The sequence below is a fragment of the Triticum aestivum genome, chromosome 7A, assembly GCF_018294505.1.
Source record: "Triticum aestivum cultivar Chinese Spring chromosome 7A, IWGSC CS RefSeq v2.1, whole genome shotgun sequence".
Taxonomy (NCBI): Eukaryota; Viridiplantae; Streptophyta; class Magnoliopsida; order Poales; family Poaceae; genus Triticum; species Triticum aestivum.
In genome coordinates, this window is record NC_057812.1 from 340,428,316 (window position 1) to 340,455,207 (window position 26,892).

At 49.9% G+C, this 26,892-nt stretch overlaps 1 protein-coding gene across 2 annotated transcripts; it reads right to left on the reverse strand.

The window, feature by feature from the left end:
* Window positions 1–15,038: 15,038 nt before the first annotated feature.
* On the reverse strand, window positions 15,039–23,758 carry LOC123154455 (chloroplast envelope membrane protein). Of its 2 annotated transcripts, none has more exons than XR_006476851.1 (7): window positions 22,767–23,758; window positions 22,475–22,560; window positions 22,203–22,376; window positions 21,925–22,039; window positions 16,645–16,742; window positions 15,829–15,985; window positions 15,039–15,406 (listed from the first exon to the last, which is right to left on the reverse strand). XR_006476851.1 is itself a non-coding variant. In XM_044573186.1 (7 exons), the coding sequence occupies exons 1-7, from the start codon at window positions 23,352–23,354 to the stop codon at window positions 15,338–15,340; spliced, it is 1,266 nt and encodes a 421-aa protein (XP_044429121.1). In that variant the 5' UTR covers window positions 23,355–23,757; the 3' UTR covers window positions 15,039–15,337. The 2 variants fall into 2 exon arrangements, 1 of the variants encoding a protein (XP_044429121.1); XM_044573186.1 differs by having other exon boundaries at window positions 15,829–15,964; window positions 22,767–23,757.
* Between the last annotated feature and the right edge of the window lie 3,134 nt (window positions 23,759–26,892).

Sequence of the window (26,892 nt, forward strand, 5' to 3'; positions counted from 1 at the left end):
GAAATATGATGGATTTGATGCTTTACTTTTGTGAGTGAAGCATGATCCATGGATGAGACTTTAGACTTGATCTATGAAAATACGATGTTGGTAACTTCTGTTAGGAATGGTTATTACAGTAACTCTAATAAAAATACGATCCAGGGGATATTTGACAACCACTTTTGCAAAGTGGAAAGTGGAAAGGACCGAGTCTTGTCTTTCAGGGTAAGTGCCAAGACTTTATCGGCATTCTGGTAGAAAGTATGAGCTTGGTGAGATATCTTTGTTGAGATGTTTCGTTGCATAGGTACAATGTATGACCTCTGGGAAGTTAAAACTATTCGAATAGCCGTGCCCATGGAATGGACGGAGCCGGGATAAGGTCACACTTTTCGATCTAAGCCAAACTGGATGTTGTAAACAAGACCTGAAAGTAAAAGATTCAACTTTAAGTAATACCGAAAAGTGGCTCTGCCCGTCTGCCGCTACGTTTGCTTCTTGTTCAGAGAGGGACACAGTTGGCTATACATGAATTAGAGATTTGACGGATGTTAATCCTACCGGATGGAATTACATCTCACTGATCTGAGTTAGTGATGGTGTGGGTCCAATCTTGTGTAGTTATAATTCTTCGGTTGATCCCACTAATTCTGAGGGTCACACGACGCGTCTCGGTGGTTACACTTATGAATTTATGATACGTTGCTCCCACTGATTCTGTAGTTAACCTCACGATTCCCGTTTCAATGGTTATATACGTAGAATCTGGCTTGCCAGTTACTCCCTCTGTCCCATAATATAAGAACGTTTTTGACACTCATTTTTAACACTAAACGAGTGTCAAAAACGTTCTTATATTATGAAACGGAGGGAGTACCATATGTTGATCCCGGACTTCCAGTTAAATACTGTCCCAATACCAGAATGACGGCACCTGATTCAGACGCTGTTCTTGATGATCATTTATCAATATGCACAGTCCCGGAGTAGTGGCACCTCATCGGTACACACTCATGGTGATCTTTACTTACACTGATCCTGGCTTTCTGGTTAAATTATGTTTTTCTCCATCTTTTCCTTTCCACTACTATTAAACAATTAAACAAGAATTTTCTTATATGCACGCCGTAATTAGTCCCACAACATCTTACAAACCAATCAACATCACACAATTAGCCCATAAGACTAAATCTAACCATCATTATTTATGTAATACCTCTATGATGTGCGCTTAGCGTTTTCCAATGACTGACCATACTTCATCATGAGAGGAGTCTCTGCGATCCCATGTCCCCTACAATCTCCATCTCCACTACTATTACACAATTAAACAAGAACTTTTTTGTGTGCACCCCGTAATTAGTCCCACAATACCTCACAAACCAATCAACACCACACAATTAGCCCATAAGACTAAATCTAACTGTCATTATTTATTTAATACCTCTATGATGTGCGCTTAGCGTTTTTCAATGACTGGCCATACTCCACCACGAGAGGAGTCTCTGCGATCCCGCGTCCCCTACAATCACGAAAGGCAATAATCTCGATCCTGAAATCACGCAAATGATTTCCTTCTATACATCATATCCTGCCTCCTGCCACTTCTAAACTCAAACACATGAACAAGAAGTCTCAACATGAATCATCTAAAAGAACTGCAAGCGCTACAATCAGGGGCTCAGCTGCCGTCCTTGAGAGCGGCTCGTCGCCCGGCACTCCTCCATCTAGCTTCCCATTAAGCGCGGAGTCTGTCAGCGTTCTGGGAACGGGGGTTCCCAGACTTGCCTGCATGCGGCCTGCGGCGTGGCTCAAGCGGGGACCCAGCGCGGCCCATCTTCATCAACTCAAACTCAAAGACCCTTGTGAGGGGCCAAGCCTCGCGAGGCGGACGACGGGAAGCTTCCTCAGAGGCAGCCTCATCAGGCAGGCTCGCGAGGAGGCGGAGAGATCAAGGCAGGGGTACCTCGCGAGGAACCCGTGACGCAAGCATTGACGATTGAGACCAGGCGGGCGCCAGGCGGGCGCCGGCCTGCACAGTGTCTCTGTTTCCCCTTTGATGCAAAGGGGGCAAGCACAGGCCAAGGCATCAGGCAAAGGTTATCATTCCGGTGCAACGAGACCAAGACCAGCCGGACGGCAGGACGGAGGTCACCGTGGAGGCCAAGACGGCGTCATCGCCAGTGCTTTTGGCAGCCGAAGACCACCTTGGTCAGGATAACTTGTACTAGATGTTTCCCTTCAAAATGGCCAATTATTGGCGCCCTTCCCGCTCATTATTTGGGGAGAGGCCCAGGGCCTCTATAAATAAAGTTACCCACCACAAAGTAGAGACATCTGGACACTCCAAGAATATCGAGAGATCTGGTAGAACCCTAGCAGAGAGAGAGGCGATGAACTCACCCTAGCAGTTCATCGCACCAGCTCAAGAACACCTCTCGCGAGACTGTTTTTCCCTTGTACTGTCCATCATCAGCCCCAGAGGCAATCCACCACACCACACACTGGAGTAGGGTATTACACCACAACGGTGGCCCGAACCAGTATAAACCTCGTGTCTCTTGTGTTGTTCATCATTTTCATCTTAGTTCGCACGAGAGGATCAGACGTAGATCGGTAAGGGAGAGATCTCCGCGCGCACCCCAGTATTCGAACCTCAAGGGTCTGCTAGAACCCGAAATTCGACATTTGACATGCCAGGTAGGGGTGCACCGGAATCTTCCTTCCGCTGTTCGCGTGTGATCTTCCGTCGTGCCCATGGCTGACACTCGTCGGGCTCGCGCCGAACGCCGGGCTGCTCACGGCGCTCGCGTCGCCTAGACGGCGCCCGTCGGCGGCCCCCCTCATCGTTCCCCGTCGCCCGCCGCCAACGCCGCCACCGGCCCGGCGGGGAACGAGCAGCAGGCCTCGTCCCAGCATCCCTCGATGCGGTGGGATGGCCGCACCAACATCACGTCGCTGACTCCAGCTGGCTCGTCGTCCCACGCCCGTCGCGCACCCATGGATGCGCACGCCTCACTGCTTTTGGCGCGGGAGCTCCTCCACTATCGCCCCGTCGACGACCTCTACAAGGACTGGCTTGCCCGCATCACCGAGCTTGTCAGTGCCGCAGGAGGCTCCCCCTTGTGGTCCCTCTCGCTGCCTCGCCCTCCGTTCCGTGCAGGGGGGGGGAGGATCAGGAGGCGCCTTCGCCGCCTCTTCCCCAAGAAGGTGCCTTGGCTCCAAGGCGCGCAGCCCCAGGGCGAGACCCTCCACGTCCGGCGCCTGCGCAGCAAGAAGGGAGCTGCCAGGAGATCCCATGTCTCCGGGAAGGTGCTCGCGCACTCCCAGCGCCGGCGCGCCAAGATCGCGCCCAGTGCCTCCACGACAAAACCCTGCGCTGCTCCCAGTGGCAGCGCGTGGTGACCCGCAAGAATGAGTCCAGCGCCAGCAAGGGGCGCCGGTGGCCACGGCAGGCTGCGTCGCCTTCACCCCCGAGCTACGCGGCGTCACATGGCTAGGCAAGTTCAAGCCTGACCTCCGTCCCCGCTACGATGGCACAGCGGACCCCGCAGAGTTCCTGCAGCTCTACGAGCTGGGCATTGTTGCCACCAACGGAGACGAGAAGGTCATGACGAATTGGTTCCCCATGGCGCTCAAGGACGGCGCCCGCACCTGGCTCCTGAACCTGGCGCCCGGCACAATCTTCTCCTGGAGCGAGATGCGCACCCGCTTCATCGCCAACTTCCAGGGCACTCGCGACCGGCCCCCGGTCGTGAGCGACCTGCGCCACATCAAGCAACAGCCAGGAGAAACCCTGCAGAAATACATCCAGCGCTTCAACTACGCTCGCCTCAAGATCCCCAAGGTGACTGAAGAAGCCATCATTTCAGCCTTCTCCGACGGCGTGCACGACGTCAAGATGAAGGAAGAGCTAGCAATCCATGAAGACCTGTGCACATCCCTGGAGCTGTTCAACTTGGCGACCAAGTGCGCCAGGGCTGAGGAAGGTCGTCTCTCCCTCCTCGAGCTCCCGGCAGCCGACCCGGAAGAAAAGAAGCTCAAGGCCAAGAACGTGAAGCGCAAGGGGGCTGCCGTGCTAGCAGCGGAACCGGACACCAAGCGAGGCAGGGATCAGCCTGAGTCATCTAAATGCGGACGGTACTGCGTACCACGACCTCCACACCCACAACACCAATGAATGTCAAGAGCTCAGATCTGTGCGAGATGGGCGAATCGGTCGACGCCCAGAATGCAACGACAGGGGCTATGGCCGAGGAGGAGGAAGCGGCGGTGAACGATGGGAAGACTGTGGCCTTTGCCAGGGATTGCATGACCGACCTCTCGAGGACCACTGGCAGGACTAGCCTCGCGAGGGAGGCTGGAGGGACCAGCCTCGTGAGGACCGTCCCCACGGCAATGCAGGCCTCCCTCCTCTGCCGCCTCCACCGAGGAGGAACGAAGACCAACACCAAGACGATGGGGTTGGGGGCTTCCAAGAGCCACGTGCAATTGCTTGCATCCTGGGCGGCGTCCAGGCCCTAGCCTCACAGCGCGTCTTCAAGCAGTTTGCTCGCGAGGTGAATACAGTTCTTCCCAAGCTTAAGGCCACGCGCCTTCTTAGGTGGTCTTCGTGCGCGATCACATTCAGTTCCGCAGACCAGCTCAAGTGTGCGGCAACGGCCGGAGTCCTCCCGATGCTTTGCTCCCCAGTCATCAGCAACGTGCAGGTCACCAGGACCCTCATTAATGGCGGGGTAGGACTCAACGTCCTGTCCGTCGAGATGTTCGACAATCTTCAAGTGCCATACGACCAGTTTCAGCCGACCAAGCCTTTTTCAGGAGTCACCGATGGTTCCACTGTTCCAATTGGGCAGGTTCGCCTTCCGGTCACCTTCGGGCAACGCAACAACTACCACACCGAGCTCATCGACTTCGACGTCGCTCACATCCGCCTACCGTACAACGCCATCCTCGGGTACCCACCCCTAGCCAAGTTTATGGCAGTGACTCGCCATGGTTACAATATCCTCAAGATGCCAGGAAGCGGTGGAGTCATCACCGTACCCTGTGAAGAAAAGGACACGGTGTGCTCGCTCGAGCGCGTGTTCCAAGCCGCAGCAATCGAAGACCCAGATCGCAGGAGCGGGAGACCTCCCGAGGCGACCCTCAAGAAGAAGACCTCACCTGGCCAGAGCCACAAGGAAGCAGGCACCTCCAGAGGTATTGCGTCAGGATTCACGCCCGATCAGGGAGCGCCACCATCTCGCGCATAGGAAGGCGCGCCCGGCGCCCTTCTCAGGCAGGGCTCGGAGGCTCTCTCTTGGAGAGCCACTGACCTTGCCAAGGTCGCGGGGGAGGCGCTCGGGCACCACTTGGAGGGGTGCTTTCAGGCACGCTTCCCTTAGAAAGGTACAAGTCAAAGGAGACAAAATTCTCAGGAGTTCATCGTAAGGAACACCCAAGAGCTACAAGAGTCCAGAGTCATGCGCGGCAGCCGCCGCTTGCCTGCCGTGGCCCCACATCCAGGCGAGCATGGAGGACTGCGCGTCTGCGTCGACGTACCAGGGCTCAACCGAGCTGCGTCCCAGAAGCGCCTATGGCCTTCGGCCGTAGGGCGCTGCGTGGGACCACCCCACAGCTACGTTCGCATGCCCTTCGGCCTGCCGAGCGCGGTCGCCGCACATCAGCGCCTGTTGAGAAGCATTCTGGACGCTCAGGAGGTCAGACATCGCGCGGTCCTGGCGGAGGTGGCGATGGTCCCCGAAGACCTGCACGTGCCACCAGAGCCTCCAGAGGCCCCTGGGCCTGGGGGCTCATGAGGGCCGACATCTTCACCGCGCATCGCTCATTTCCTCACCACCACTTCATGTTCAACAACACCCGGTGACATTTTTCAGAGTTCTACTTTCAGCTGGGAGCACCCACAGGGCTGCACCATTCCCGGGCTGCGTGGGTCCGTCCCCGCGGCATGTATCCATTTTATTTATGCTCTTTATTTACCTTGTTGGGGGCGCCCCTCGGGCTGCATCATCCCCACGCCGCTCGGACCCGACCCAGCGGCGGTTGCTTTTACCTGCGCTTGCTTGAAATTGGATTTCCTCCTATGTGCTTAACATATCTAACCTAATCACTTGCTCGATCGACGCCTATTTGAAGAGTCACTCGCTCTGGCACGGCGCGTGTGCACGGGTCCGTCCCTGCAGCGTTGATAAACCTGAGTGGTCGAGCTCTGGCCGCGGCAGCCCCGCACGGTGCCACCTCACCAGGCCCTCAGTGCCCTGACCGCTCCCTCGGAGTGACCATAGGTTGGCCAGCGACCGTAACGACAGGGCTTGTTTCTCCTCATGATTGGTGTGCAGGACCTACTCCAGGAGCAACATTTGGGGCATCGTGAGCTCTCTCTCCCTCTCTTCGGCACGGACCGCCTGCACGTTAAAAGGGGGGTACCTGAGCATCGCGACTCATGGGCTCCTACTGGCTCTCCAACCCTCACCCCTGGCCTTGACCCACGGCATCACGACCTGTCATACCAGCGGCGGCTGAGCTCGCTCGAGGGCCGGGACCTGAGGACGTAGAGCGTTAAGGAAAGTGTGGGGGAGTGGGAGGAAGCTCGCGAGGGCCTAACCCAGCAGTGCCTCGACCACCGCCTCTCGGGCCAGGCGCCTCCCGAGGAACTACGTCAGACACACAAGATAAGTCGCGCTGTCACAAAAGCTAGACCAACGCAGCGCTAAATCCCCGCCCAGTGGAACTCTGTCACGGCGACGCTACCTTCCTTTCTCGCCCAGCAAGGATTGCTTGAGCGCTAAAGGGGACCTCCCGAGCATCGCGACTCAGGGGCTCTTACCGGACCTCAGGCCGCTCACCTCCTGGCCTTGACCACGGCATCGCGACCTGACATACCAACGACGGCTGAAGCTTGCCTGGGGACTGGAACCTGTCAGCGTAGAGCGCCAAGTCCTCGTGAGGATAGAAAGGGGGAGCTTAGCCGGAACAGAACGGACACCTCACGCTAATTCATATTAAGAATATAGTAATTACAAAAGCATGGCAGACGCCTTACATACCCCCGCGGGGTGTTGCTTTAATTCCTTACAAGGAACAAAAGGTGCTAACCCTAAGGAACGCTACTTGCTAGCACCTCCCCAGGCGACTCCATCATCAACAGTGGGCTGCCCAGCGCCGGCGCCAACCCCATCCAGATCAGTGGCGTCGGCGGCCCGATGCAGCTGCCTCACTCCGAGCGCGGCGCGAGCTCGGAGGCTCGTAGCTGTCGTCGCTCGTCTCCGGGGTCGCGAGAAGTTCGGGGGAGCCGCTGAAGCCCGTAGTCCCTCCGCTGCTGCCTGAGGAGCTGCAGGAGGACCAACGGGTGGGGCTGGTCCTCGCCAGTTCGTCAGCACTGCCGCTTCCCTTAGGGCAACATTCTAGCCGGCGTCCTTCTGCATCAAAGACCTTGAAGAACATCAAGGAGGCGCCGTTGTATTCAAGATGGATCACCAAGGCGTCCTCCGCGCGACAGACCCGGGCAATCTCACCCCAGCCCAGGGTCATGAAGACCTTGCCCGGAGCGACGACCGCGACCTCCGCTCCGGTTGCAGGGGTGCCACAGTCGGCGTGCTGCAGCCAGAGCTCCAGGGCCTCGCTCGGCGGCATCTCGAAGGCGGAGGAGGGAGGAAGGCGGATCCACGAAGTTGGAGGCATGGCAGCGTGAAGCACAAGCTCGCGAGAGGAGCGCTCCGCGTGGACTCCAGGGGGGACGACACGCACCACTGTGACTCGCCGGCGCCGGCGGCGACGCTGTCGGTGTTGCTCGGCGCCCTCCCCCTGGGGCCTACGACGCGGGCGTGCAAGGACAGCGGAAACCCAGGCGGCGGCCGCTCGTACCACGGCCTCGACACCACCTGCCAGGCGCCTTCGTCCCGGTGACAAAGGATTGGCCGCTTCTTCGGCGGGAGGGGGTTAGGACCCTCTCTGGGGGCCTTTCCCTTCTCCTCAGCTGAAAACCGGCGGATCGGTGCCATTGGCACACGGGGAAGCAAGGATAAGGAAGAAGAAGATGAGGAGTGACGGAAAGGGTTGAACCGGCGAAGCTCACGCGACCCCATACTTATAGCCGGGGAAGGCCAATCACCGAGCACCATGACCTCAGGTAATCATGACACATATCTTTGCATGCAGGGACTTGTCAAGTCGTGCAGTTGCCGAGGCGTCGTGGGAAGTGCAGACGCCCACGCCCACGCCCAATCAACCGCCACGCGGCGCCCAAGGCCGCAGGCTGTTAGGGCCCGCGGCGCTTCGCGCTAGCCCCTTCGCTTCTCTGCTAAGCCAAGCCCACGCGCGCCTTGGGCCCGGGGGCTACTGTCGGCGTTCTGGGAACGGGGTCCCCAGACTTGCCTGCCTGTGGCCTGCGGTGTGGCTCAAGCGGGGGCCCAACGCGGCACATCTTCATCAGCTCAAGCTCAAAGACCCTCGCGAGGGGCCAAGCCTCGCGGGGCGGACGACAGGAAGCTTCCTCAGAGGCAGCCTCATCAGGCAGGCTCGCGAGGAGGCGGAGAGATCAAGGCAGGGGTACCTCGCGAGGAACCCGTGACACAAGCCATGACGATCGAGACCAGGCGGGCGCCAGGCGGGCGCCGGCCCGCGCAGTGTCCTTGTTTCCCCTTTGGTGCAAAGGGGGCAAGCACGGGCCAAGGCATCAGGCAAAGGTTACCATTCCGGTGCAACGAGACCAAGACCAGTCGGACGGCAGGACAGAGGTCACCGTGGAGCCCAAGACGGCGTCATCGCCAGTGCTTTTGGCAGCCGAAGACCACCTTTGGTCAGGATAACTTGTACTAGATGTTCCCCTTCGAAATGGCCAATTGTTGGCGCCCTTCCCGCTAATTATTTGGGGAGAGGCCCAGGGCCTCTATAAATAGAGCTAGCCACCACAGAGTAGAGACATCTAGACACCCCAAGAACATTGAGAGATCTGGTAGAACCCTAGCAGAGAGAGAGAGGCGATGAACTCACCCTAGCAGTTCATCGCACCAGCTCAAGAACACCTCTCACGAGGCTGTTTTTCCCTTGTACTGTCCATCATCAGCCCCAGAGGCAATCCACCACACCACACACTGGAGTAGGGTATTACACCACAACGGTGGCCCGAACCAGTATAAATCTCGTGTCTCTTGTGTTGTTCATCATTTTCATCTTAGTTCGCAGGAGAGGATCAGACGTAGATCGGTAGGGGAGAGATCTCCGCGCGCACCCCTGTGTTCGAACCACAAGGGTCTGCCGGAACCCGAAACCCGACAGAGTCCGCGACTGCTGGGCCGTACGGGAGTGCGGGTGACGCGGCTCGAGGCGGTCGGGGATGCGGGATCCAGGTGTCGGCGGCGCATCTTGCCGGGTCAATGGAAGGCGATGGTGGTGACGGCGAGGCGACACAAAGGAGCTCGTGGAGGACGCCGGCGCTTCTGTTGCTGCTAGGAATAGGCGGAGGCGACCGGATCTGGGGCGGCGGCGGCGGGTGCAGATGACTTCGATGGCCGCGTGATGCCTCATGTACGGTTGCACTGGTGGTTAGAAAATGAAGGAGGAGAGAAAAGAAAAGAGGAAAGCGTGATGGCATGGCTCATCGTTTTGTTCACCGGCGGGGGAGGAAGACCCGTGTTTTACCCTCACATAATTCAATGAAAGGAGGAGGCAGCGTTCCTGCACATCACTAGAACCATAACATTCATTTAGGGAAACGTTAGGTTTCAGCCGGCGGATCGCAGCGAGCGTCCGCCGTCTTCTTCTTGCGACACGTGTCTTGTATGGGTTCGTCTAATACTATTTTCTAAATGTTCTGTGTGACACGTGTGGCGTGTGTGGCTGGTGGAGAAACCAAAAGGTTTTCTGCAACAATATCTGTGTTGCAAGAATTTCTTTCGCAACAACTTCCATGTTGCAAAAAAGTGAAAACGAAAAAAATGCAACGTCACCAGCGGAAGCTGCGACATTTTTTTATTACAAAAAATTCTGCAACAACATACATGTTGCAGAAGTCATTTTCGCAACATCATCTATGTTGCAAAAAAAAGTGAAGGCGGATTTATTTTTTGCAACACAATCTCTATTGCAAATGTTTTTCCGCAACACGAGCTCTGCTGCAAAAAAAATTTGAAACACAACCTTTGTTGCAATGGTGAAGAAGGACCAGGTCGTTGGATTGTGCCGGATCCGACGGCTGCTGAGGTGGCGGATCTTTTTAAAAGATCCACCGACCGACGCCTAGTGCGGCCCATTTATTTATGCATTTCCTCATAATTCAGTTTCCTGGCAAATTTTTACATATTGTTACGGACCATTAGAATTAGCTAATTAGTAGATCATGGCTTTACAGTTCGCAGGATATATAAGTGTAACATATCCATTACAATCGGGAGCACAAGCTTTTGATGCTGGTAAATTCTTTACCATGGTCACTACTTTTTTTTCTTGCTCTTTTGGAGGTACTGTGAATAAATGATGATAAATGGGAGGGTACAGATCATTGCTAGATCAGAATATTGGATGACATGCAAGCATCTTCCTTCATTGGTTTGTGTGCTCTACGGTGGGGGTCATATTTTGCTGGGCAGCCTATTTGGAATCACTAATGGATCATCTGTATCAATGTAACTAAAATGGGCGTTCGTTCTTACTCGACATTTGTGTTCAGGCGGGCATGGTTTTAAATAGCCCGCTACAGCGTTTACAGGAGGTCTTGTGCTAAGGGACGTTGATTCAAACACATGAGCAAACATTTTAAATAGCACGCTATAACACTTAGAAGAGGTCCGCCGCTAAGAGGCTTAGCGCGCTATTTAAAACTATTCAGCACCATAAGATTATCACACCATGGTGCTATTATTTTAAATTTAGGCCATGGCACCTTCAATCTGCAGTTCACATTGTCGTAGTATATGTAAACACTGTTTCTAAGTGCCAAGCTGGTAAATGTATCTATACCAACTTTGTTGTCACACTATTTTGTTGCTTAGAGACAAAACAACGATGAAGCCCCATGCTTTTCTAACCCAGTGACCGCTTCTGGCCTCACTAAGGTGACGGGGGATAAATCATCCATGTTAGTGCTTTTAATTTTGACTTGCAACATCTAAGATAGATTCTGATATTAAAACTCCATTGCACAAATTTTATCTTTTCTCCTAAGATGGTGAGATTCTGTGATGCTGAATTACACCCAATGAATAAATAAGAAAACATGTCTAGCTTTTTCTCTTGAATGGTACGCAAGTTTGTCAATTGTTTAGTGAAGCTTTCCTTCAAAAGAGTTATAAATACTACAGGAAGGAGAGTAAGACAATGACAGTTCACTGGAATATGGATTTTGAGAGGACATATATGTGTTTACCTCTCTGGAATTACATATTACTTTCCTTGCTGATGCTATTGCTCAGGTGAAGGTATTGCTATCCATTTTTTCAGGTTGAATCTATGTTTCGAGCACTGGTCATCTAAATGGAGTTTCTACGTTTTCTCTGTACTGGTGATCGTATGTTCGACCTAATGCCTATCTAGGGTCTTGGGCGGACCTGGCATAGGTTATGCTGGACATCGACAAGTGTTCTTTAGCACACCTTAAATAAAACAGTTTTGCTAAAGCACATCTAGATGTGCCCTAAGTATTGCACATCTAAGTCCTATATCATTGATTTTATGCGAAGATTCATGCAAGATTTTCGGTTGTCCTTTTATTTTCCTTTTTAGTTTGATTGAGTCACTTAGATGTGCAATAACTCTAGACAGACCCGAAAGAAAATCAAGTTTGATACAAGAACGGTTTTCTTTAAAAATCTGTTCATTTGTGGCTACAAAGCTTAAGAAGGTTGACTGAAGGTACTCAAAGGATCTGAACCTGAAACTCTGATTATTTTTTTTTTGCTCGGCAATCATTGTGCACTACAAATGAAATATATTCAAGTTCAGCTAGAACTTATTTGAAGGAAATGATGTATTATCTTGGTAGGTAGGGAACGTATATAGATGATGATAGATGTGTTGGTATTCAGCGTTTGGGTGTCGTGCTAATGATGCCACTCTCCATGGTACTTCCACTGTACTTTAATATATTATATGCTGACGTTTGGTTGGGTTTTCTAAATTTGTATGGGGTTATTTCTGATCTATATGAGATTTATTTGGACATGCCTTCTATTCACAAATAAGGGCCACTGATCGCTAGCAGTTCTATTTAACTCCGCTAATTAATTTCTATGTCAATATTGGCCTGCAACTTGGCAACAAATGGCAGAAATGACACAACTATGAGGACGCTATGTTATCCTCCCTGCTTTCTGTTATCCTCCCTGCTTTCTGTCTAGGGTGTCTGAGCAGTTTCCCACAACCCTAAGCTTTACATGGTATCAGTTTAGGTTTACGATCAATGTCATCCGCTCTGTCCCGGTCGCCGCCGCTCAGGCCGTCACCACTCCGTTTTTGTCGTCTCGCCCGCTGGGCTCCGTGGCTGGCGCCTCCACGGCCGCTGCCGCCGCTCCCCTGCATGGCCCGCCGTCGCCGATCTCCTACGACGCCGGGGCTCCGTTCCCGCCTACTGGCTACGCCTCAGGACCACCGCTGGCCTACACGGCTCCCGCGGCCAACCATTGGCTAGGGTTTCTAGACGCGCCACTGGCGCCCTACGGCCCTCCAGCACCGTCACCGGCCCACGGCGCCTCTGCCCCGTCGGCGTACGCGGCCTACCCGCCGTACGCCTCTGCCCCGTCGGCGTACGCGGCCTACCTGACGGCCACGGCACCCACGCCTCCTCATGGCGCGCCTTCTTCATACGATGCGCCCTACGGTGGTCCATTGACGGAGTTGGTGGCTTCTTTCGTGCTGCCGGGTGTTACCTCGCCCCCGGGGTTTTACACGCCACCGCCGCCTTCGAATCATGTTGTGCCTCCTGCGCTGTTTTACTTTGCGCACCTCATCCCGATGAAGCTCACGACGGATAACTACCTGTCGTGGCATGCTCAAGTACTGCCGCTTCTTCGCAGTCGCTATTTGGAGGGTTATGTTGATGGGTTGTGCCCTTCGCCGTATCATCCAGCGTATCATGCTTGGGTGGCCCGGGATCAAGCCATCCTCTCTGCTATCCAGTCCTCTCTCACGGAGGGAGTCTCGTCACTGGTCATCTTCGCCGCTACGTCTCGGGACGCGTGAACAACCCTTCATATCAGTTCTGCTTCGCAGTCCCAGGCACGTGCTCATGCTATTCGCACTGCGCTTGGGGAGGTAAAGCTTAATGACCTCACCGTCACTGACTACTTCAACAAGGTGACAGGTATGGCTGACACACTTGCCTCCATTCGCAAGGCTCTTGGTTCGGAGGAGTTCACCTCTTATGTGCTTAATAGACTGGGTGACGATTATGATAATTTGGTCGAGAATATCAATAGTCATGACATCCCATCCATCCACATGAGTTGTACGCGCATCTTCTTGCCACAGAACAGCGCATCCAGGCTCGCAGCTCTACGCCGAGTTTCCCTTCCGCCAACGCTGCAGCGCGTGGCAAGGGCAAGCCCTACAAGCCACCAACTGGTGGCAAACCTCTGCCGACCGCGCCCAACCCGCGGAACTCCACTACTTCCGCGAACGGCAAAGTCCGTGCCTGCTGTCCTTCATGTGGTGCTCAAGTCCCCTGCCAGCTATGTGGTCTTGATGGCCACCTTGCTTCCCATTGCCATTTTCGCTTCAAGCAGGATTTTTTGGGGGATCAGAACCAATGGCAAGGGTAATGAGAAGCAGGCTCCTCTGGCGAGTCATGAGCAGACATACTCCTTCCTATCCAGTTGATGCGTCATGGTACATGGATACAAGAGCTACCAATCACCTGACGAGTGAGATGGGCAAGCTCTCTACACAGGAGCTGTACCATGGACATGATCAGGTTTGCACTGCTAATGGAGAAGGTATGCACATCTCACATATTGGTCAGGCATCCCTTCTTACTCGTCGATCCAAACAATTATGTCTCCTAATGTCCTTCGAGTTCCCTCTGTTTCACGTAGTTTGTTGTCAGTTCCTAAACTTACTCGTGATAATGATGTTTTTGCTGAGTTTCATCCGTTTCATGTTTTTGTTGAGGACCGGGACACGAGGAACGTACTTCTTAGAGGTTGACTACACCATGGTCTTTATGCATGCCACCGTCTCCTTGTGCTTTCAGCGGTGTTCGTGTGTCTTCGTCGCATTGGCATGTGTGCCTTGGTCATCCTGCCACTCCCATTGTCAGCCATGTCATCAGCTTCCAGTTGTGTCCAATAAAAATGCTACTACAATTTGCGATGCCTGTCAGCAAGGCAAGAGTCATCAGCTTCCTTTTTCTGAGTCGGGTCGTATAGTCAACAAACCGCTTGAACTTGTGTTTTCGGATGTATGGGGCCATGCCCAAACCTCTGTTAGTGGTCATAATTACTATGTCAGTTTTATTGATGCTTACAGTCGGTTCACTTGGCTTTATCTTCTCAAGCGCAAGTCTGATGGGTTTAATGTTTCCTTGCAATTCCAAGTGCATGTTAAGCGTCTGCTCAGTCACAAAATCATTCATGTGCAATCTGATTGGGGGGGGGGGGGGTGAGTACCACAACCTCAATGCATTCTTTAATAAGCTTGGAATTACGCATCGTGTGTCTTGTCCTCATACACATCAGCAAAACGGTGTAGCTGAGCGTAAGCATGTCATATAGTTGAGACTGGTGATAGATGCTGATGTACTAAGTCTGCCTTTTCAGCCACCTCCCTATTATTGTAACATCAGGAATAAAGAGTTGGTTTGGTATTCTTGTGTTCAAGTGAATGTATGTCAGAGGATGAGATCTTTGGGCTGGCATACATCTCGTGTTCTTTCTCAAATTCACTTCCAATTCATTAAGATCGGGCCACCCCTACTATTTGCCACGTATTAGACTTGTTTACAATTGTTTGGAATTTAGGCATTTTTACTTCATTTATAAAAAGATTGGAACATTTGAAGTTTCAATCACCTGAACAAGAATCAAGAAATAGTATAAATAGCTTGAATACACCATCACAAAGAGTTGCGTTAAATTACACTTGCAATTTACCAGCTATTATTAATTTTCTCATCAGAATAATTGGTAACGGCATACTGCAGAAACCAGCTTCAATATAATTTAAGGGCTTTCACCAAAAAATATATTTGAAGGGTGAATGAATAACCATATCAGTCACAGGTAATTTTTTCACTATTTATCAAACATTGGCAGCAACACAAGTAGGAGCCAACAGTACATGCAAGTCAATACATACCTGGATTGTGAAATTCTACTAGCAATTTCCTAAAGGAAGGAACTAAAATTCCTGATGGAAAGAATTCCTAGTGACGCCTTATTTCATCCAAGATGTTTCCCACACTAGGTGATAATCTTGGAAGGTATTTGTACACCTGCAAAATATGGAAACTAAACTAAGTATGCCGATCTAATCCAGCGAACAGGTACTCCTAATTATGACTTGTGAGCCATTGGTACTTGTACATTACAATGTGAATTGTTAGTGACACTTGTACAGAGTAGTTTCAGGAAAATGAAGTTGCATTGCATCATCCAAAAGATGTAGCTACTAAATGTTGGAGCTTAACAAGAATATTAAATTTAATGCAATTTGATGTGTTAGTGTCGGAGTTGCTGAAATGTGGAATGAAGGAAAGTCTGAAGCATATTGGTTCAAACATCTCGTACAAGTTTTATTATGAAAAGAACTATCAAAATTATTATGAGTTCTAACAGCAAATATGGTTTTCTTTATGTTATTAAATATAGTGGCATGTCCCTTGTAGCTTGACTTTAAGGTAGAGAGTAGACCTACCCAAAACTTTATAAATACGTCCAGGGCAACTGGAACCAGACAAACGAAAAAGGTGACTGCAGCTTGATCGGTTTCCAGTCCATAGTGGTCAAGAATAATTTCCACTAATGAATGCCAACCTGCCTCTGAATGGTACCTGTGATATTGCAGCTAGATGCTGTTCATATAGTCGACAAGATCACAGGCGGTAATTAAACAAGGACAGATGGTAAAACAAAATAATAGTAGCCCTCGTTTACATGCACATGATAAAAATAACAGAACATAAGAAGACTTACAGAACTACATGTTAGCTGTTAAATGTGGAAATATGTCACATGAAGCATAAATACAAACTCGTACAGGTAGGGTTCCCGTTTTTCTCACAGCAGTTCAGATACCTCTGTGTTAATCAGCTTCTAAGGCACAAAATAACCTAGTTCTGCAGTTAGATGAAACTAAAAGGTATGTAAAATTCAATATTTCCTAACCAGATTGTAAAGAAGATTAAATATCCTAACTCGTTGGTTTATTAAGATTCTGACACAAAATAAGCTATAAACGTCTCATAGAAGGCAGGAAAGAACGAAAAAAATCTTATGCGCACTTCGGTCACTTCTATTTTTTTTAAATGAACAATTTACTTCATCACCGAGAGAAATAACAAGAACACTAAAGCTAAAGTCAACATGATGTTTACTCAGTTCTATTTCTAGGATCACTTGTAACTATAAATGCATTGTTCTAAATGGAAAATTCAGAGAACTAGAGATAAATATATCATGACACTAAAAGACAAATACAGACACATTTCAGAAATGAATTGATAGAACTTACCCTAGAAGGATATCTGACACTAAAATGATAAGAAAAGCCTTCCCACTGTCTGAGATATTGTTTAGCAACTTATATCCTGTGAACTTTATTATTGCAACCTGGAAGCATAGGCGACAGTAAGAGCAAGATGCATGACAATTGATAACAAGATAACTTACCTATTATTAGGGGGAGAAAAAACAAGCCATTATCATGCACAGAAAACGTGGCACTATTGAATTTATGCTCCGGCCAACTCATCCAAAAGTCTGAACTGATGGAGGGAGACGGGCAATATATTTCAACACCCCCCTCACGTCTAGGCTTATTTAGTCCTTAGACATGGGTTTTATGTAGGCCGCAGTATATTTGTTTCTAATACTGCATTGGCACGGTCTTGAACTCAAGACCTCTTGGCTCTGATACCATGTAAAACGTGATGGAAGCGTCTTGTTGAAATATATTGCCCGTCTCCCTCCATCAGTTCGGACTTTTGGATGAGTTGGCTGGAGCATGAATTCAACATGGTATACAGAGCGGGCCCTTCCATCACATCTAGCTAGCCTCCTTCGATCTCCCTCCACCCACCTTCCGCCATGTCAACCTCTGCCGCCCCCATCACCTCCGGCCTCAACTACAACACCTCCGAGCCACTCTCCCGGACGAACTATGTTCTCTGGTGAGCTCAAGCGGGATCCCAAATAATGGGCGCTGGCTTGTATGGCTATATAGATCAAATCCTAGAGGAGCCTCCCAAAACCATCACCACAAAAGATAAAGAGGGCAAGGACCAGGTGATCCCGAGCCCTGCCTATGCCCCATGGCTCGTCCAGGATCAGCAAATCATCGTGTACCTCCTTTGCAATCTCTCCAAAGAGGTGCTCGTTCAAGTCGCATCGATGGAAACCTCGCATGCCATCTGGACGATGTTGAGCACCATGTTCTCAGCCGTCTCCCTCTCACGCGTCAACAACATCCGTGCCTCCCTCACCAACGCACAGAAGGGCAACCAGTCGGCAGCAGCATACTTTGGCGCCATGCGTGCTCCCTCCGACAAACTCACGGCGGCGGGCAAGCCAATCCGGGAGGATGAGCTCGTTTCCTTCATCGTGGCTGGGCTTGATATGGAGTATCAACCCATCATCTCTGCCTTGGACATCCGCACCGAGCCGATCACCGTCGAGATCTTGTTCTCCATGGTGGCCAACTTCGATCAGAGAGTCGAGATGTTCCACGGGACAGGTGCTCCAGCTTCAAATCTTCAGGAAACGCAGCTTCCCGCGGCGGCCGCCAAGGAACTCCCAAGGGCTTTCACGGCCAGTAGAAGGGAGGCGGTGGCGGCGGATCACGATCTGGCGGCGGCTACAACAACCCTAATGGTGGCTACTCTGGTGGCGGCGGCCCCAATGGTGGTCACGGTGGCGGCTATCACCACAACAGTGGTGGTGGTCATCACAATGGGGGTGGCGGCGGCTGCCATCCCCAGGGTAACTCTGGCGGCAGCTACAACCCTAGGCACCCCTCCTACAACAACACCAGGGGGTGCAATAACTTTCAGGGGTACGAAGGCAAGTGCCAAATTTGTAAAAAAACTAACCACCTTGCCAAAGACTGTGATTGGCGTTATGCCGATGACAATTCCCAAAAGAAAAAAACCGCAGCTACAGCTGATGCTTCTTATGGTGTCGATAGCAATTGGTATTGAGACATGGGCGCTACAAATCATATCACCGGTGAACTCAAGAAGGTGACTGCATGAAAAATACCGTGGCCATGATCAGATCTACACCTCGGCCAATGGTGCAGGTATGGAGATTAGTCATATTGGTCAATCAATTATTGAAACCCCACATAAAAGTCTAGTTCTTAACGGAATCTTGCATGTTCCTAATGCTTCAAAAACACTTCTTTCCGTTCATCGTATTGCCCTTGATAATAATGTCTTTCTTGAGTTTCACCCCTTTTTCCTTTTGATCAAGGATCAGGTCACGAAGAAAGTTCTCCATAGGGGCACATGTGTGCAAGGGCTCTATGCATTGCTTCCTCAGTATATTCAACTCAATAAACAAGTCTGGTGCCATCAAGCATCCTGCTGAAAGGTGGCACAACTGTTTAGGCCATCCCTTGTTTGCTACCGTTCATCAAATTCTTAGCAAAAATAAACTCGTAGTTGTTGGTGAGGGAAATTCAGAAACTATTTGTGATTCATGCCAAAGAGCAAAAAGTCATCAATTGGCATATCCTATTTCTACTAGTGTGTCTACCAAACCATTGCAACTTATTTTTTCTAATGTTTGGGGTCCAGCGCCCACTTCTGTTGGTGGGCATTCTTATTATGTAAGTTTTGTTGATGATTATAGCAAGTACACATGGATATACCTTCTTAAAACACGTTCTGGAGTGTTCCAAGTCTTTCATAACTTTCAAGCTCTTGTTGAACGTAAGTTTGATAGCAAAATCATTGCCGCAATCGGACTGGGGTGGTGAATATGAGAAGCTAAATTCTTTTTTTCAAAAGATAGGTATTCTCATCACGTGTCTTGCCTCCATGCTCATCAACAAAACGGTTCTGCAGAGAGGAACACATCGTCACATTGTTGAAGTAGGTCTTGCCCTTCTAGGTTCTAGCTTCAGCTTCCATGCCTTTAAAATTTTGGGACAAAGTGTTTCTTACGGCCGCTCATCTTATCAATATGTGGCCTAGTCACACCATAGCCAATGAAACTCCCACTGAACGCCTTCTACAGGTCATACCTGATTATACTACACTTCGTGTTTTTGGTTGTGCTTGTTGGTCAAAACTTCATCCTTACAATTCTCGCAAGCTTATGTTTCGATCTCAACAATGTGTCTTCCTTGGTTACAGTGCACAACACAAGGGTGTTAAGTGCCTTGATGTTTCCTCTGGCCGTGTGTATATCTCTCATGATGTTGTGTTCGTTGAAACTCAGTTTCCTTTTTCCAAACTTCATCCCAATGTCGGTGCTCTCCTTCGCAAGGAGATTCTTCTCCTTCCTTCTCATCTCTCTGGAGTTGATCATGTGGGTAGTGATGATTGTAATGATCCAAATATTGACTAATGCTTCTAATCCGCCTTTTGAGTCTGATGATACAGGTGCAAACACCGCTGAAAATGGTGGTCATAATGGTGCAATTTGGGACAAAAACGGTGTTGCACCGGTAGCTGTCACGCTAGAGCTGCCGCGATCGCCTTCGGGATCCGCGGCCCTGACCGCGTCAAAGCCGGCAGGATCTGCTTCGGGATCCACTTCCCAACAGGTGTCGTCTAGTCAGGCGCCCTCCTCCGACCCACGCCACTCGCCCGCCAGCCACTGGGCGCATGGCGACGTCTGCTCCGCACCAACCGCCACCGGCCACATGTCGCTCCTCGGCTGGCACCGATCCTGCGGGTGCGCTCCACCAACCGGTCCTGCGGGCCCCGTCGACCACGCGCTTCCCGCCCGAGCCACCGGTTTACACCCGGCGGGCCCCGTCCCTGTCACGTGTGGGCACCCGATCCGAGTCGGCTTCGCCTGCAGCGCCCAGACCATCTGCACCGTCTCTCGAATCCTCTGTGATGTCCTCGGCCACAGAGGATCCGGCGGGTGTGGGCGATGTTTCTTTGGGATCCGCAGCTTCGTCCGAGGAAGCTGTTGCCGCTGATTCTTCCGCAGCAGGGCTCGGATCTTCTGCGCAGCCATGCGCTGCTACACCACCATACACATGTCTTCGAGCAGGTGTTATTCAGCCTACAAATTACAAAATTAAATATGGTTTGGCTGCTTCCACGGGAGAACCCCGTACATATCAGGAGGCCCTCACTGGTCCAAATTGGAAGCAAGCTATGGAGGATGAGTATCAGGCTCTTCAGGGAAATAACACGTGGCATTTAGTTCCCTCACAGCAAGGTAAAAATGTGATTGATTGCAAGTGGGTTTTCAGGATAAAAAGAAGGTCTGATGGTACGATAGATTGATATAAAGCCAGGCTTGTGGCTAAAGGTTTCAAACAGAGGTATGGCATAGATTATGAAGACACTTTCAGTCCTGTTGTTAAGGCTGCTACTATTCGTCTTGTTCTATCTATTGCTGTGTCCAGAGGATGGAGTCTCAGACAGCTAGATGTGCAGAATGCGTTCCTTCATGGTGTTCTGGAAGAGGAAGTATATATGAAGCAACCTCCTGGGTTTGTAGATAAAAACAAACTGTCTCACATATGCAGGCTTGACAGATCTCTTTATGGACTGAAACAAGCTCCCAGAGCATGGTATTCTCGCCTAAGTGCGAAGTTGCAACAACTTGGCTTCACTCCTTCAAAATCTGATAAATCTCTGTTCATTTACAATAAGTCAAATACTTCAATTTTTGTACCTATCTATGTTAATGATATCATTGTCACAAGCTCGTCAAATGAAGCAGTCAAAGCTCTCTTGATCAGATTTGAACTCAGAATTTGCTCTCAAGGATCTAGGTGACTTGCATTTCTTTCTTGGTATTGAGGTTAAGAGAAATAGAGAAGGTGGCCTTCATCTCTCTCAGGAAAAATATGCCACTGACCTTTTGAGCAGAGTTGTCTTACAGGGTTGTAAACCCTCTCCAACACCCTTGTCCAGTTCAGAGAAGCTCTCACTTGCTGAAGGAGAACTCTTGAATCAAGAGGATGGTACTAAGTCCAGAAGTTTGGTAGGTGCACTTCAGTACTTGACTCTCACCAGGCCTGATATTTCCTTTGCAGTAAATAAAGTTTGTCAATACCTTCATGATGATATTTTCTGTTTTAACTTCTTATCTCTATTTCTCTCTGTAAGATCTCTGTACGGTTGTTTGCCAACCGAACCCTCCTGTATCTCTTGAGAGGCTCTCTCTCGCTCGATCAATATAACACAACGTGGGCTCCCTGTTGGGGGTTGAGACGCTTCCATCACGTTTTACAGACACCCGCACACTTTTACTGATGATAGTAAAATAAAAGGTATCATTGAAATTGAGGTGATGTTAATACGACACTACCTTAAAACAAAACATTATCAAGTATGAACAGATCAGGAAAAACTTTAGATCAGTTCACCTCTTCGAATATTTGACACACCATTAGTCTTAACCGCCAAAGGTAATTAGTTATTCGCTAGGCCTAATAGCGCAGCAATTTTGATGACTTCTGATTTACTTTACAGAGAAAAAAAAACACAGATCCACATGGTACACGCCATCAAGAGGAATGCTATACGAACTTAATGGCACACTTTCACAATTGAACATAATCAAAAAAATAAGAAGCTGCTTATATGATGTATGTACTTACTTTACTCTGGTTAAAGTACATAAGAAGGAATAGGGCAACCCCATAAACCATATCAGACCAGATATTTGCAAATGCTTGTCGGTTTTCTAATCTCCATTCATCCCTCAGCTCTACCCTGTAACAGAGCAGACCCGTTACAGTTAACCAGATAAATTTATCGGGCCGCAAAACGATGTTCCTGACTATCATTTTCACAGAGGAGAAGATGAATGTTCATGTCAAAATTGCAAGGGCACTAATATAAGCAACAACTTGGCAAGAAAGAATAATAGCCTCACGCTTTTTCCCGCAACTCTGACCAGAACTCCTCATCGGAAAGTGGAGGAGATTTACCAATCTCTACTTCAAAACGGAATCTTGCTTTCTCAATATTTAGGTCCTTTATCATCTGAATCTTCTGGCTGCGTCTTACATCAAGCATTTCAGCGGCGAGTGGTACCTTCTCGACATACCTGTTATTGTACAATGACCAGCATAATCGATTCTTTCAACAAAAAAGAAAACAGAGGAAAGGGAAGATATGGAACGCCATAGCAGTAAGATGACTTACCTGTCTAGAAATGGCATCATAACATAGTCATGTACTAGAAGATCCAACACCCATGGAACAACGATCAACAATGCTAGGAATTTGGCCTGCAGAGTACAATTTTCTTGTTAGATCCAGTTCCCCAACATCTGTATGACTTCATCGAAAAGGATCTTGAGCAATGTTGCACGGTAATAAGGTTTGAGTTATTGTTATAGTACTAGGTATAATAGTAGACCGCATTGGAAAGCGGTGCACAATTGGTAGGAAAGATGATGAGAAAATTATATCTTGTAACTAGTGCTAGAAGTACCGATTTCGTCGAAGCGTATAGAAAAACCCGGTCCTCAAACAACATGTCGTTGTAATCTTCATCATTAGAGTCCCTAAAAGCTTCAGCGATGCCCTTGTCCCTCACTATCTCCGTCGGATCATCAGTTATCTGGTCCGACAAGCTCCCACCCCCGCCCCAATCACCATCGCCGGACGTGCTGCCCCAACCTATCCAATCCTCCCATGACCGCCCTTCTGCATTTTCGGCACCCTGCTGGGCTTCCCGCAGGTCGACAATCGCCTCTGCCTTGCTCTTCCACGTCTGAAACTTGTCATCCTCCGACAGGTCTTCGTTGCTAACAACCTGCTGGAGCAATTCATCATCCTCCCTCCAGCCGGCGAGGCTCTCTTCCTCATCGTTCCAATCAGAGAACCACGCCTTCCACCATGGCTGCTGCCTCTTGGAACGCCTCCTCTTCTTGGCAAAACCCACCAGGCGCCTCCCCACCCTTCTCCTCTGGGGACCGACATCGAACATCTTGCATGCGCAAAACCTCCGGTGCCCGATCCTCTCCTCTACGGCGAACCAGATCGCAACGCCGCTAGAGCTGACCACGTAGCAACTCATTAAAGGTCATGCAACGGAGACCACATCTTCCGGGCTACAGAACGGGGGCGGACGCACCTCTGGCAACCATGTGCTCACAGCCTCACAGAATTCCCTTCTTGCCACCCGTTTTCATTGCAAGGTAGCAGTATACACATCAAGAAACCAAGAATTTTCGAACTCCCGGAAGGCCGGAATACAGTCAACCCCTCTTCTTTGCAGAATCCGATTCGCAACAAGCAGGAGCCAGAGAATCGTATAGCCCCAGACCACGCTGCGGTGACCAGGGATGATGATGCTCTTGCTGGGAGTATTAATTTGGACACGCGCTCCAGAGTGGCGTCCACATATATCTTTGGGTTGGGATGGATAAGGGAGGAACACGACTCAAGGGTAACGGTGGCGCCGCGAAGCAACGCCAATATGCTCCTTCCCGTAGTTCTTTTTTCCTAGCGCAGTACCTGGGCATGGGCAGCAGGGCCGGGGTTGGGCTTTGATTTGCTGCTTGGTGTCATATTTGGATCGGGCTCGGGCTTCAATTTTCAGCCCGAAATTAGCCTAGCCCAGCCCGACCAGCATTAGTTTGTAGCAAATCTGAAGCACCTGAGCGCAATCTCCGTGTCGAGCTGCCATGTAAATTGACTTTCCCTGTAACCCTAGCGCACCTACCACTTTTTCCCGTCATATCTTTCCCCCTCGCTAGGGTTATCGTTCCTCTCGTCGCCGTCGGCGATCGTTGAGACCCGTCTTCCTTCTCCTGCGCTGGGTTGAGTATCCATTTCTGGGCCGATCACGGGGCAGACCCGGACTGCTTCCCCCGTCTTGGTTCGGTCTCCTCATCCTGGGAGATTAGGGTTCTTTATCTTCGCTGGTCGCTAAACCTGGGGAGATCGGTCTATTTTTCGTTCGACAATCTTATGGCGAACCAGGGAGCATCATCGGCTTCGGGATCCAAGGGGAAGGGAAAGCTGGAGGATCTAATGAAGGAGCTGGCCCTCAAGGAAGACGACCTCGATGACGTTGTTTTCGAGGAAGATGACGCCCCGGCAGAGGAGGACCTCCGCTGGATGATCTTGGCCAGAGTCCACATGGACAAAGGGTTTAGCACCTACTGGTTCTTTCACAATATGAGGACGGCCTGGGAGCTTGCTAGGCCGGTCAAAATCAAAACCCTGGAGGAGAACCTCTTCCAGATGCAATTCAATTGTCTGAGCGATTGGGAGAGAGTTACCTAAGGGGGTCCCTGGCACTTCAGAGGCAATCCGGTGATTATCGCCCCATATGATGGATACACTAAGCCATCGGAGATAGAGCTATACAAATTTGAGATATGGGTTCACACCATCGACCTTCCAATTGGTTTTTATGGGAAAGTGAAGGCGTTGGCTGCTAAGATTGGCGAGTTTGTGGACTCGGAGCCATCTTCTTTTCATTTTGAAGGTAACTTCTATAGGGTTAGGGTTTGACTTGACGTGAGAAATCCTCTCAAAAAGGCAAACTCGCTGATCCGTGGAGAAAAGAGGGAGATCTTCACGATCAAGTATGAGTGTCTACCCGATTGGTGCTAGGTCTGCGGTATGATGGGACATTAGTTCAAGGAACACAGGGATGGAGTTCACCCCCCCCCCCTTAGTGTTGACCTTCAAAAACTTGCGAGCACCTGCGACTACTGCATGGGGCACCCGTCGCTGAAACAGAAACCAGAACCCTAGGTCTCAGGATGTTAGTACCGGTGGCAGCTCGAAGGAGAGAAAGGATGAAGTGCAGGATCAACATGTCATTAATATGGAGGTGTCTGAAGCCAGCCGCAAGCGCTCTTCAGAACAGTCCATGGATCCCATTACCGCAATGGTCACCACTGGGATGGAGCTGGTCTTAGCAACTAAGACAAGCAGGGGTGCAACTCCACTGAGCCCCCCGCCGAAGCAAGATCCCAAGAGATCCCGGACTACCCAGCAGACCGAGAAGTAGGGCAATACAGTGTTGAGGAAGACCCTAGCAGCGGGGAAAAACAATGAAGCAAAATGGGCGCCATGAGTCTTTTGTTTTGGAATTGTTGCGGGATTGGCAATGCCTTGACAATTCAAGAGCTTCGCGAACTCGCACAAAAGTTTCCCCCTAGAGTACTTTGTATTGTAGAAACCCAAATTAGTGGTGCTAGAGCTGAAAATTTAAAGAGTACTCTGGGTTTTGATTATTCTTTTGCTATTGACTCCTCCGGTAGGAGCGGAGGTTTGGCTTTGTTTTGGAATAACGAAATAAAGATAGACAATTTGGGTTACTCATGTTATCATATTGATGTGAAAGTGAGTGATTTAGGTGGTGATCCTTGGAGACTCACCTGCTTCTATGGGGAGGCACAAACCCATGATAACCAACAAGTATAGGGGATCAATTGTAGCCTCTTTCGATAAGTAAGAGTGTTGAATCCAATGAGGAGCTAAAGGTAGAACAAATATTCCCTCAAGTTCTATCGACCACCGATACAACTCTACGCACGCTTAATGTTCGCTTTACCTGGAACAAGTATGAAACTAGAAGTACTTTGTAGGTGTGAAGGGATAGGTTTGTAAGATAATAAAGAACACGTAAATAAAAGATGGGGGTTTTTTAGATAAAGAAACAATTAAATTAGTTTTAGAAGAGAGCTTTTTGTCACGTAACAAAGTTATTTGTCCCTAGGCAATCGATAACTAGACCGGTAATAATTATTCCAATTTTATATCAGGGAGAGGCATAACCTAACATACTTTCTCTACTTGGATCATATGCACTTATGATTGGAACTCTAGCAAGTATCTGAAACTACTAAAGATCATTAATTTAAAACCCAATCATAGCATTATAAGGTATCAAGTCCTCTTTACTCCCATACGCAACAACCCCCTTACTCGTGTTTAAGCCTCTGTCACTCTAGCAACCCACTATAAGCGAATTATGAACATATTGCAACACCCTACAGCGGGGATCCCTCACTGTTGTGTGACATGGAGAGCACCATAGGACAGCACCAATAATAAAACATGCAACTCAAACCAATCACGGTCATCAATCAACCCATAGGACAAAACGGATCTACTCAAACATCATAGGATAGCCATACATCATTGGGAAATAATATATAGCGTTGAGCACCATGTTTAAGTAGAAATTACAGCGGAGAGAAGAGGTGTTACACCACTTCATAGAGGGGGAGAGAGTTGGTGATGACAGCGGCGAAGTTGTTTGTGTAGATCGTCGTCACGATGATGGCCCCAGTGGCGTTCTGGTGCCACCGGGAGAGAGGGAGAGAGCCCCCTCCTTCTTCTTCTTCCTTGGCCTTCCCCCTAGATGGGAGAAGGGTTTACCCTCTGGTCCATGTCCTCCATGGCGGCGGAGGGGCGAGATCCCCTCCGAGATTGGATCTCTCTCTCTCTCTCTCTCTCTCTCTCTCTCTCTATGTTTCCTTCTCTTTCTGCGTTCCCAGATTATGGCCTTTCACCGTTTCTTAAATTCCCGGAGATCCATAACTCCGATTGGGCTGAAATTTTAACACGATTTCTATCTGGATATTATATTT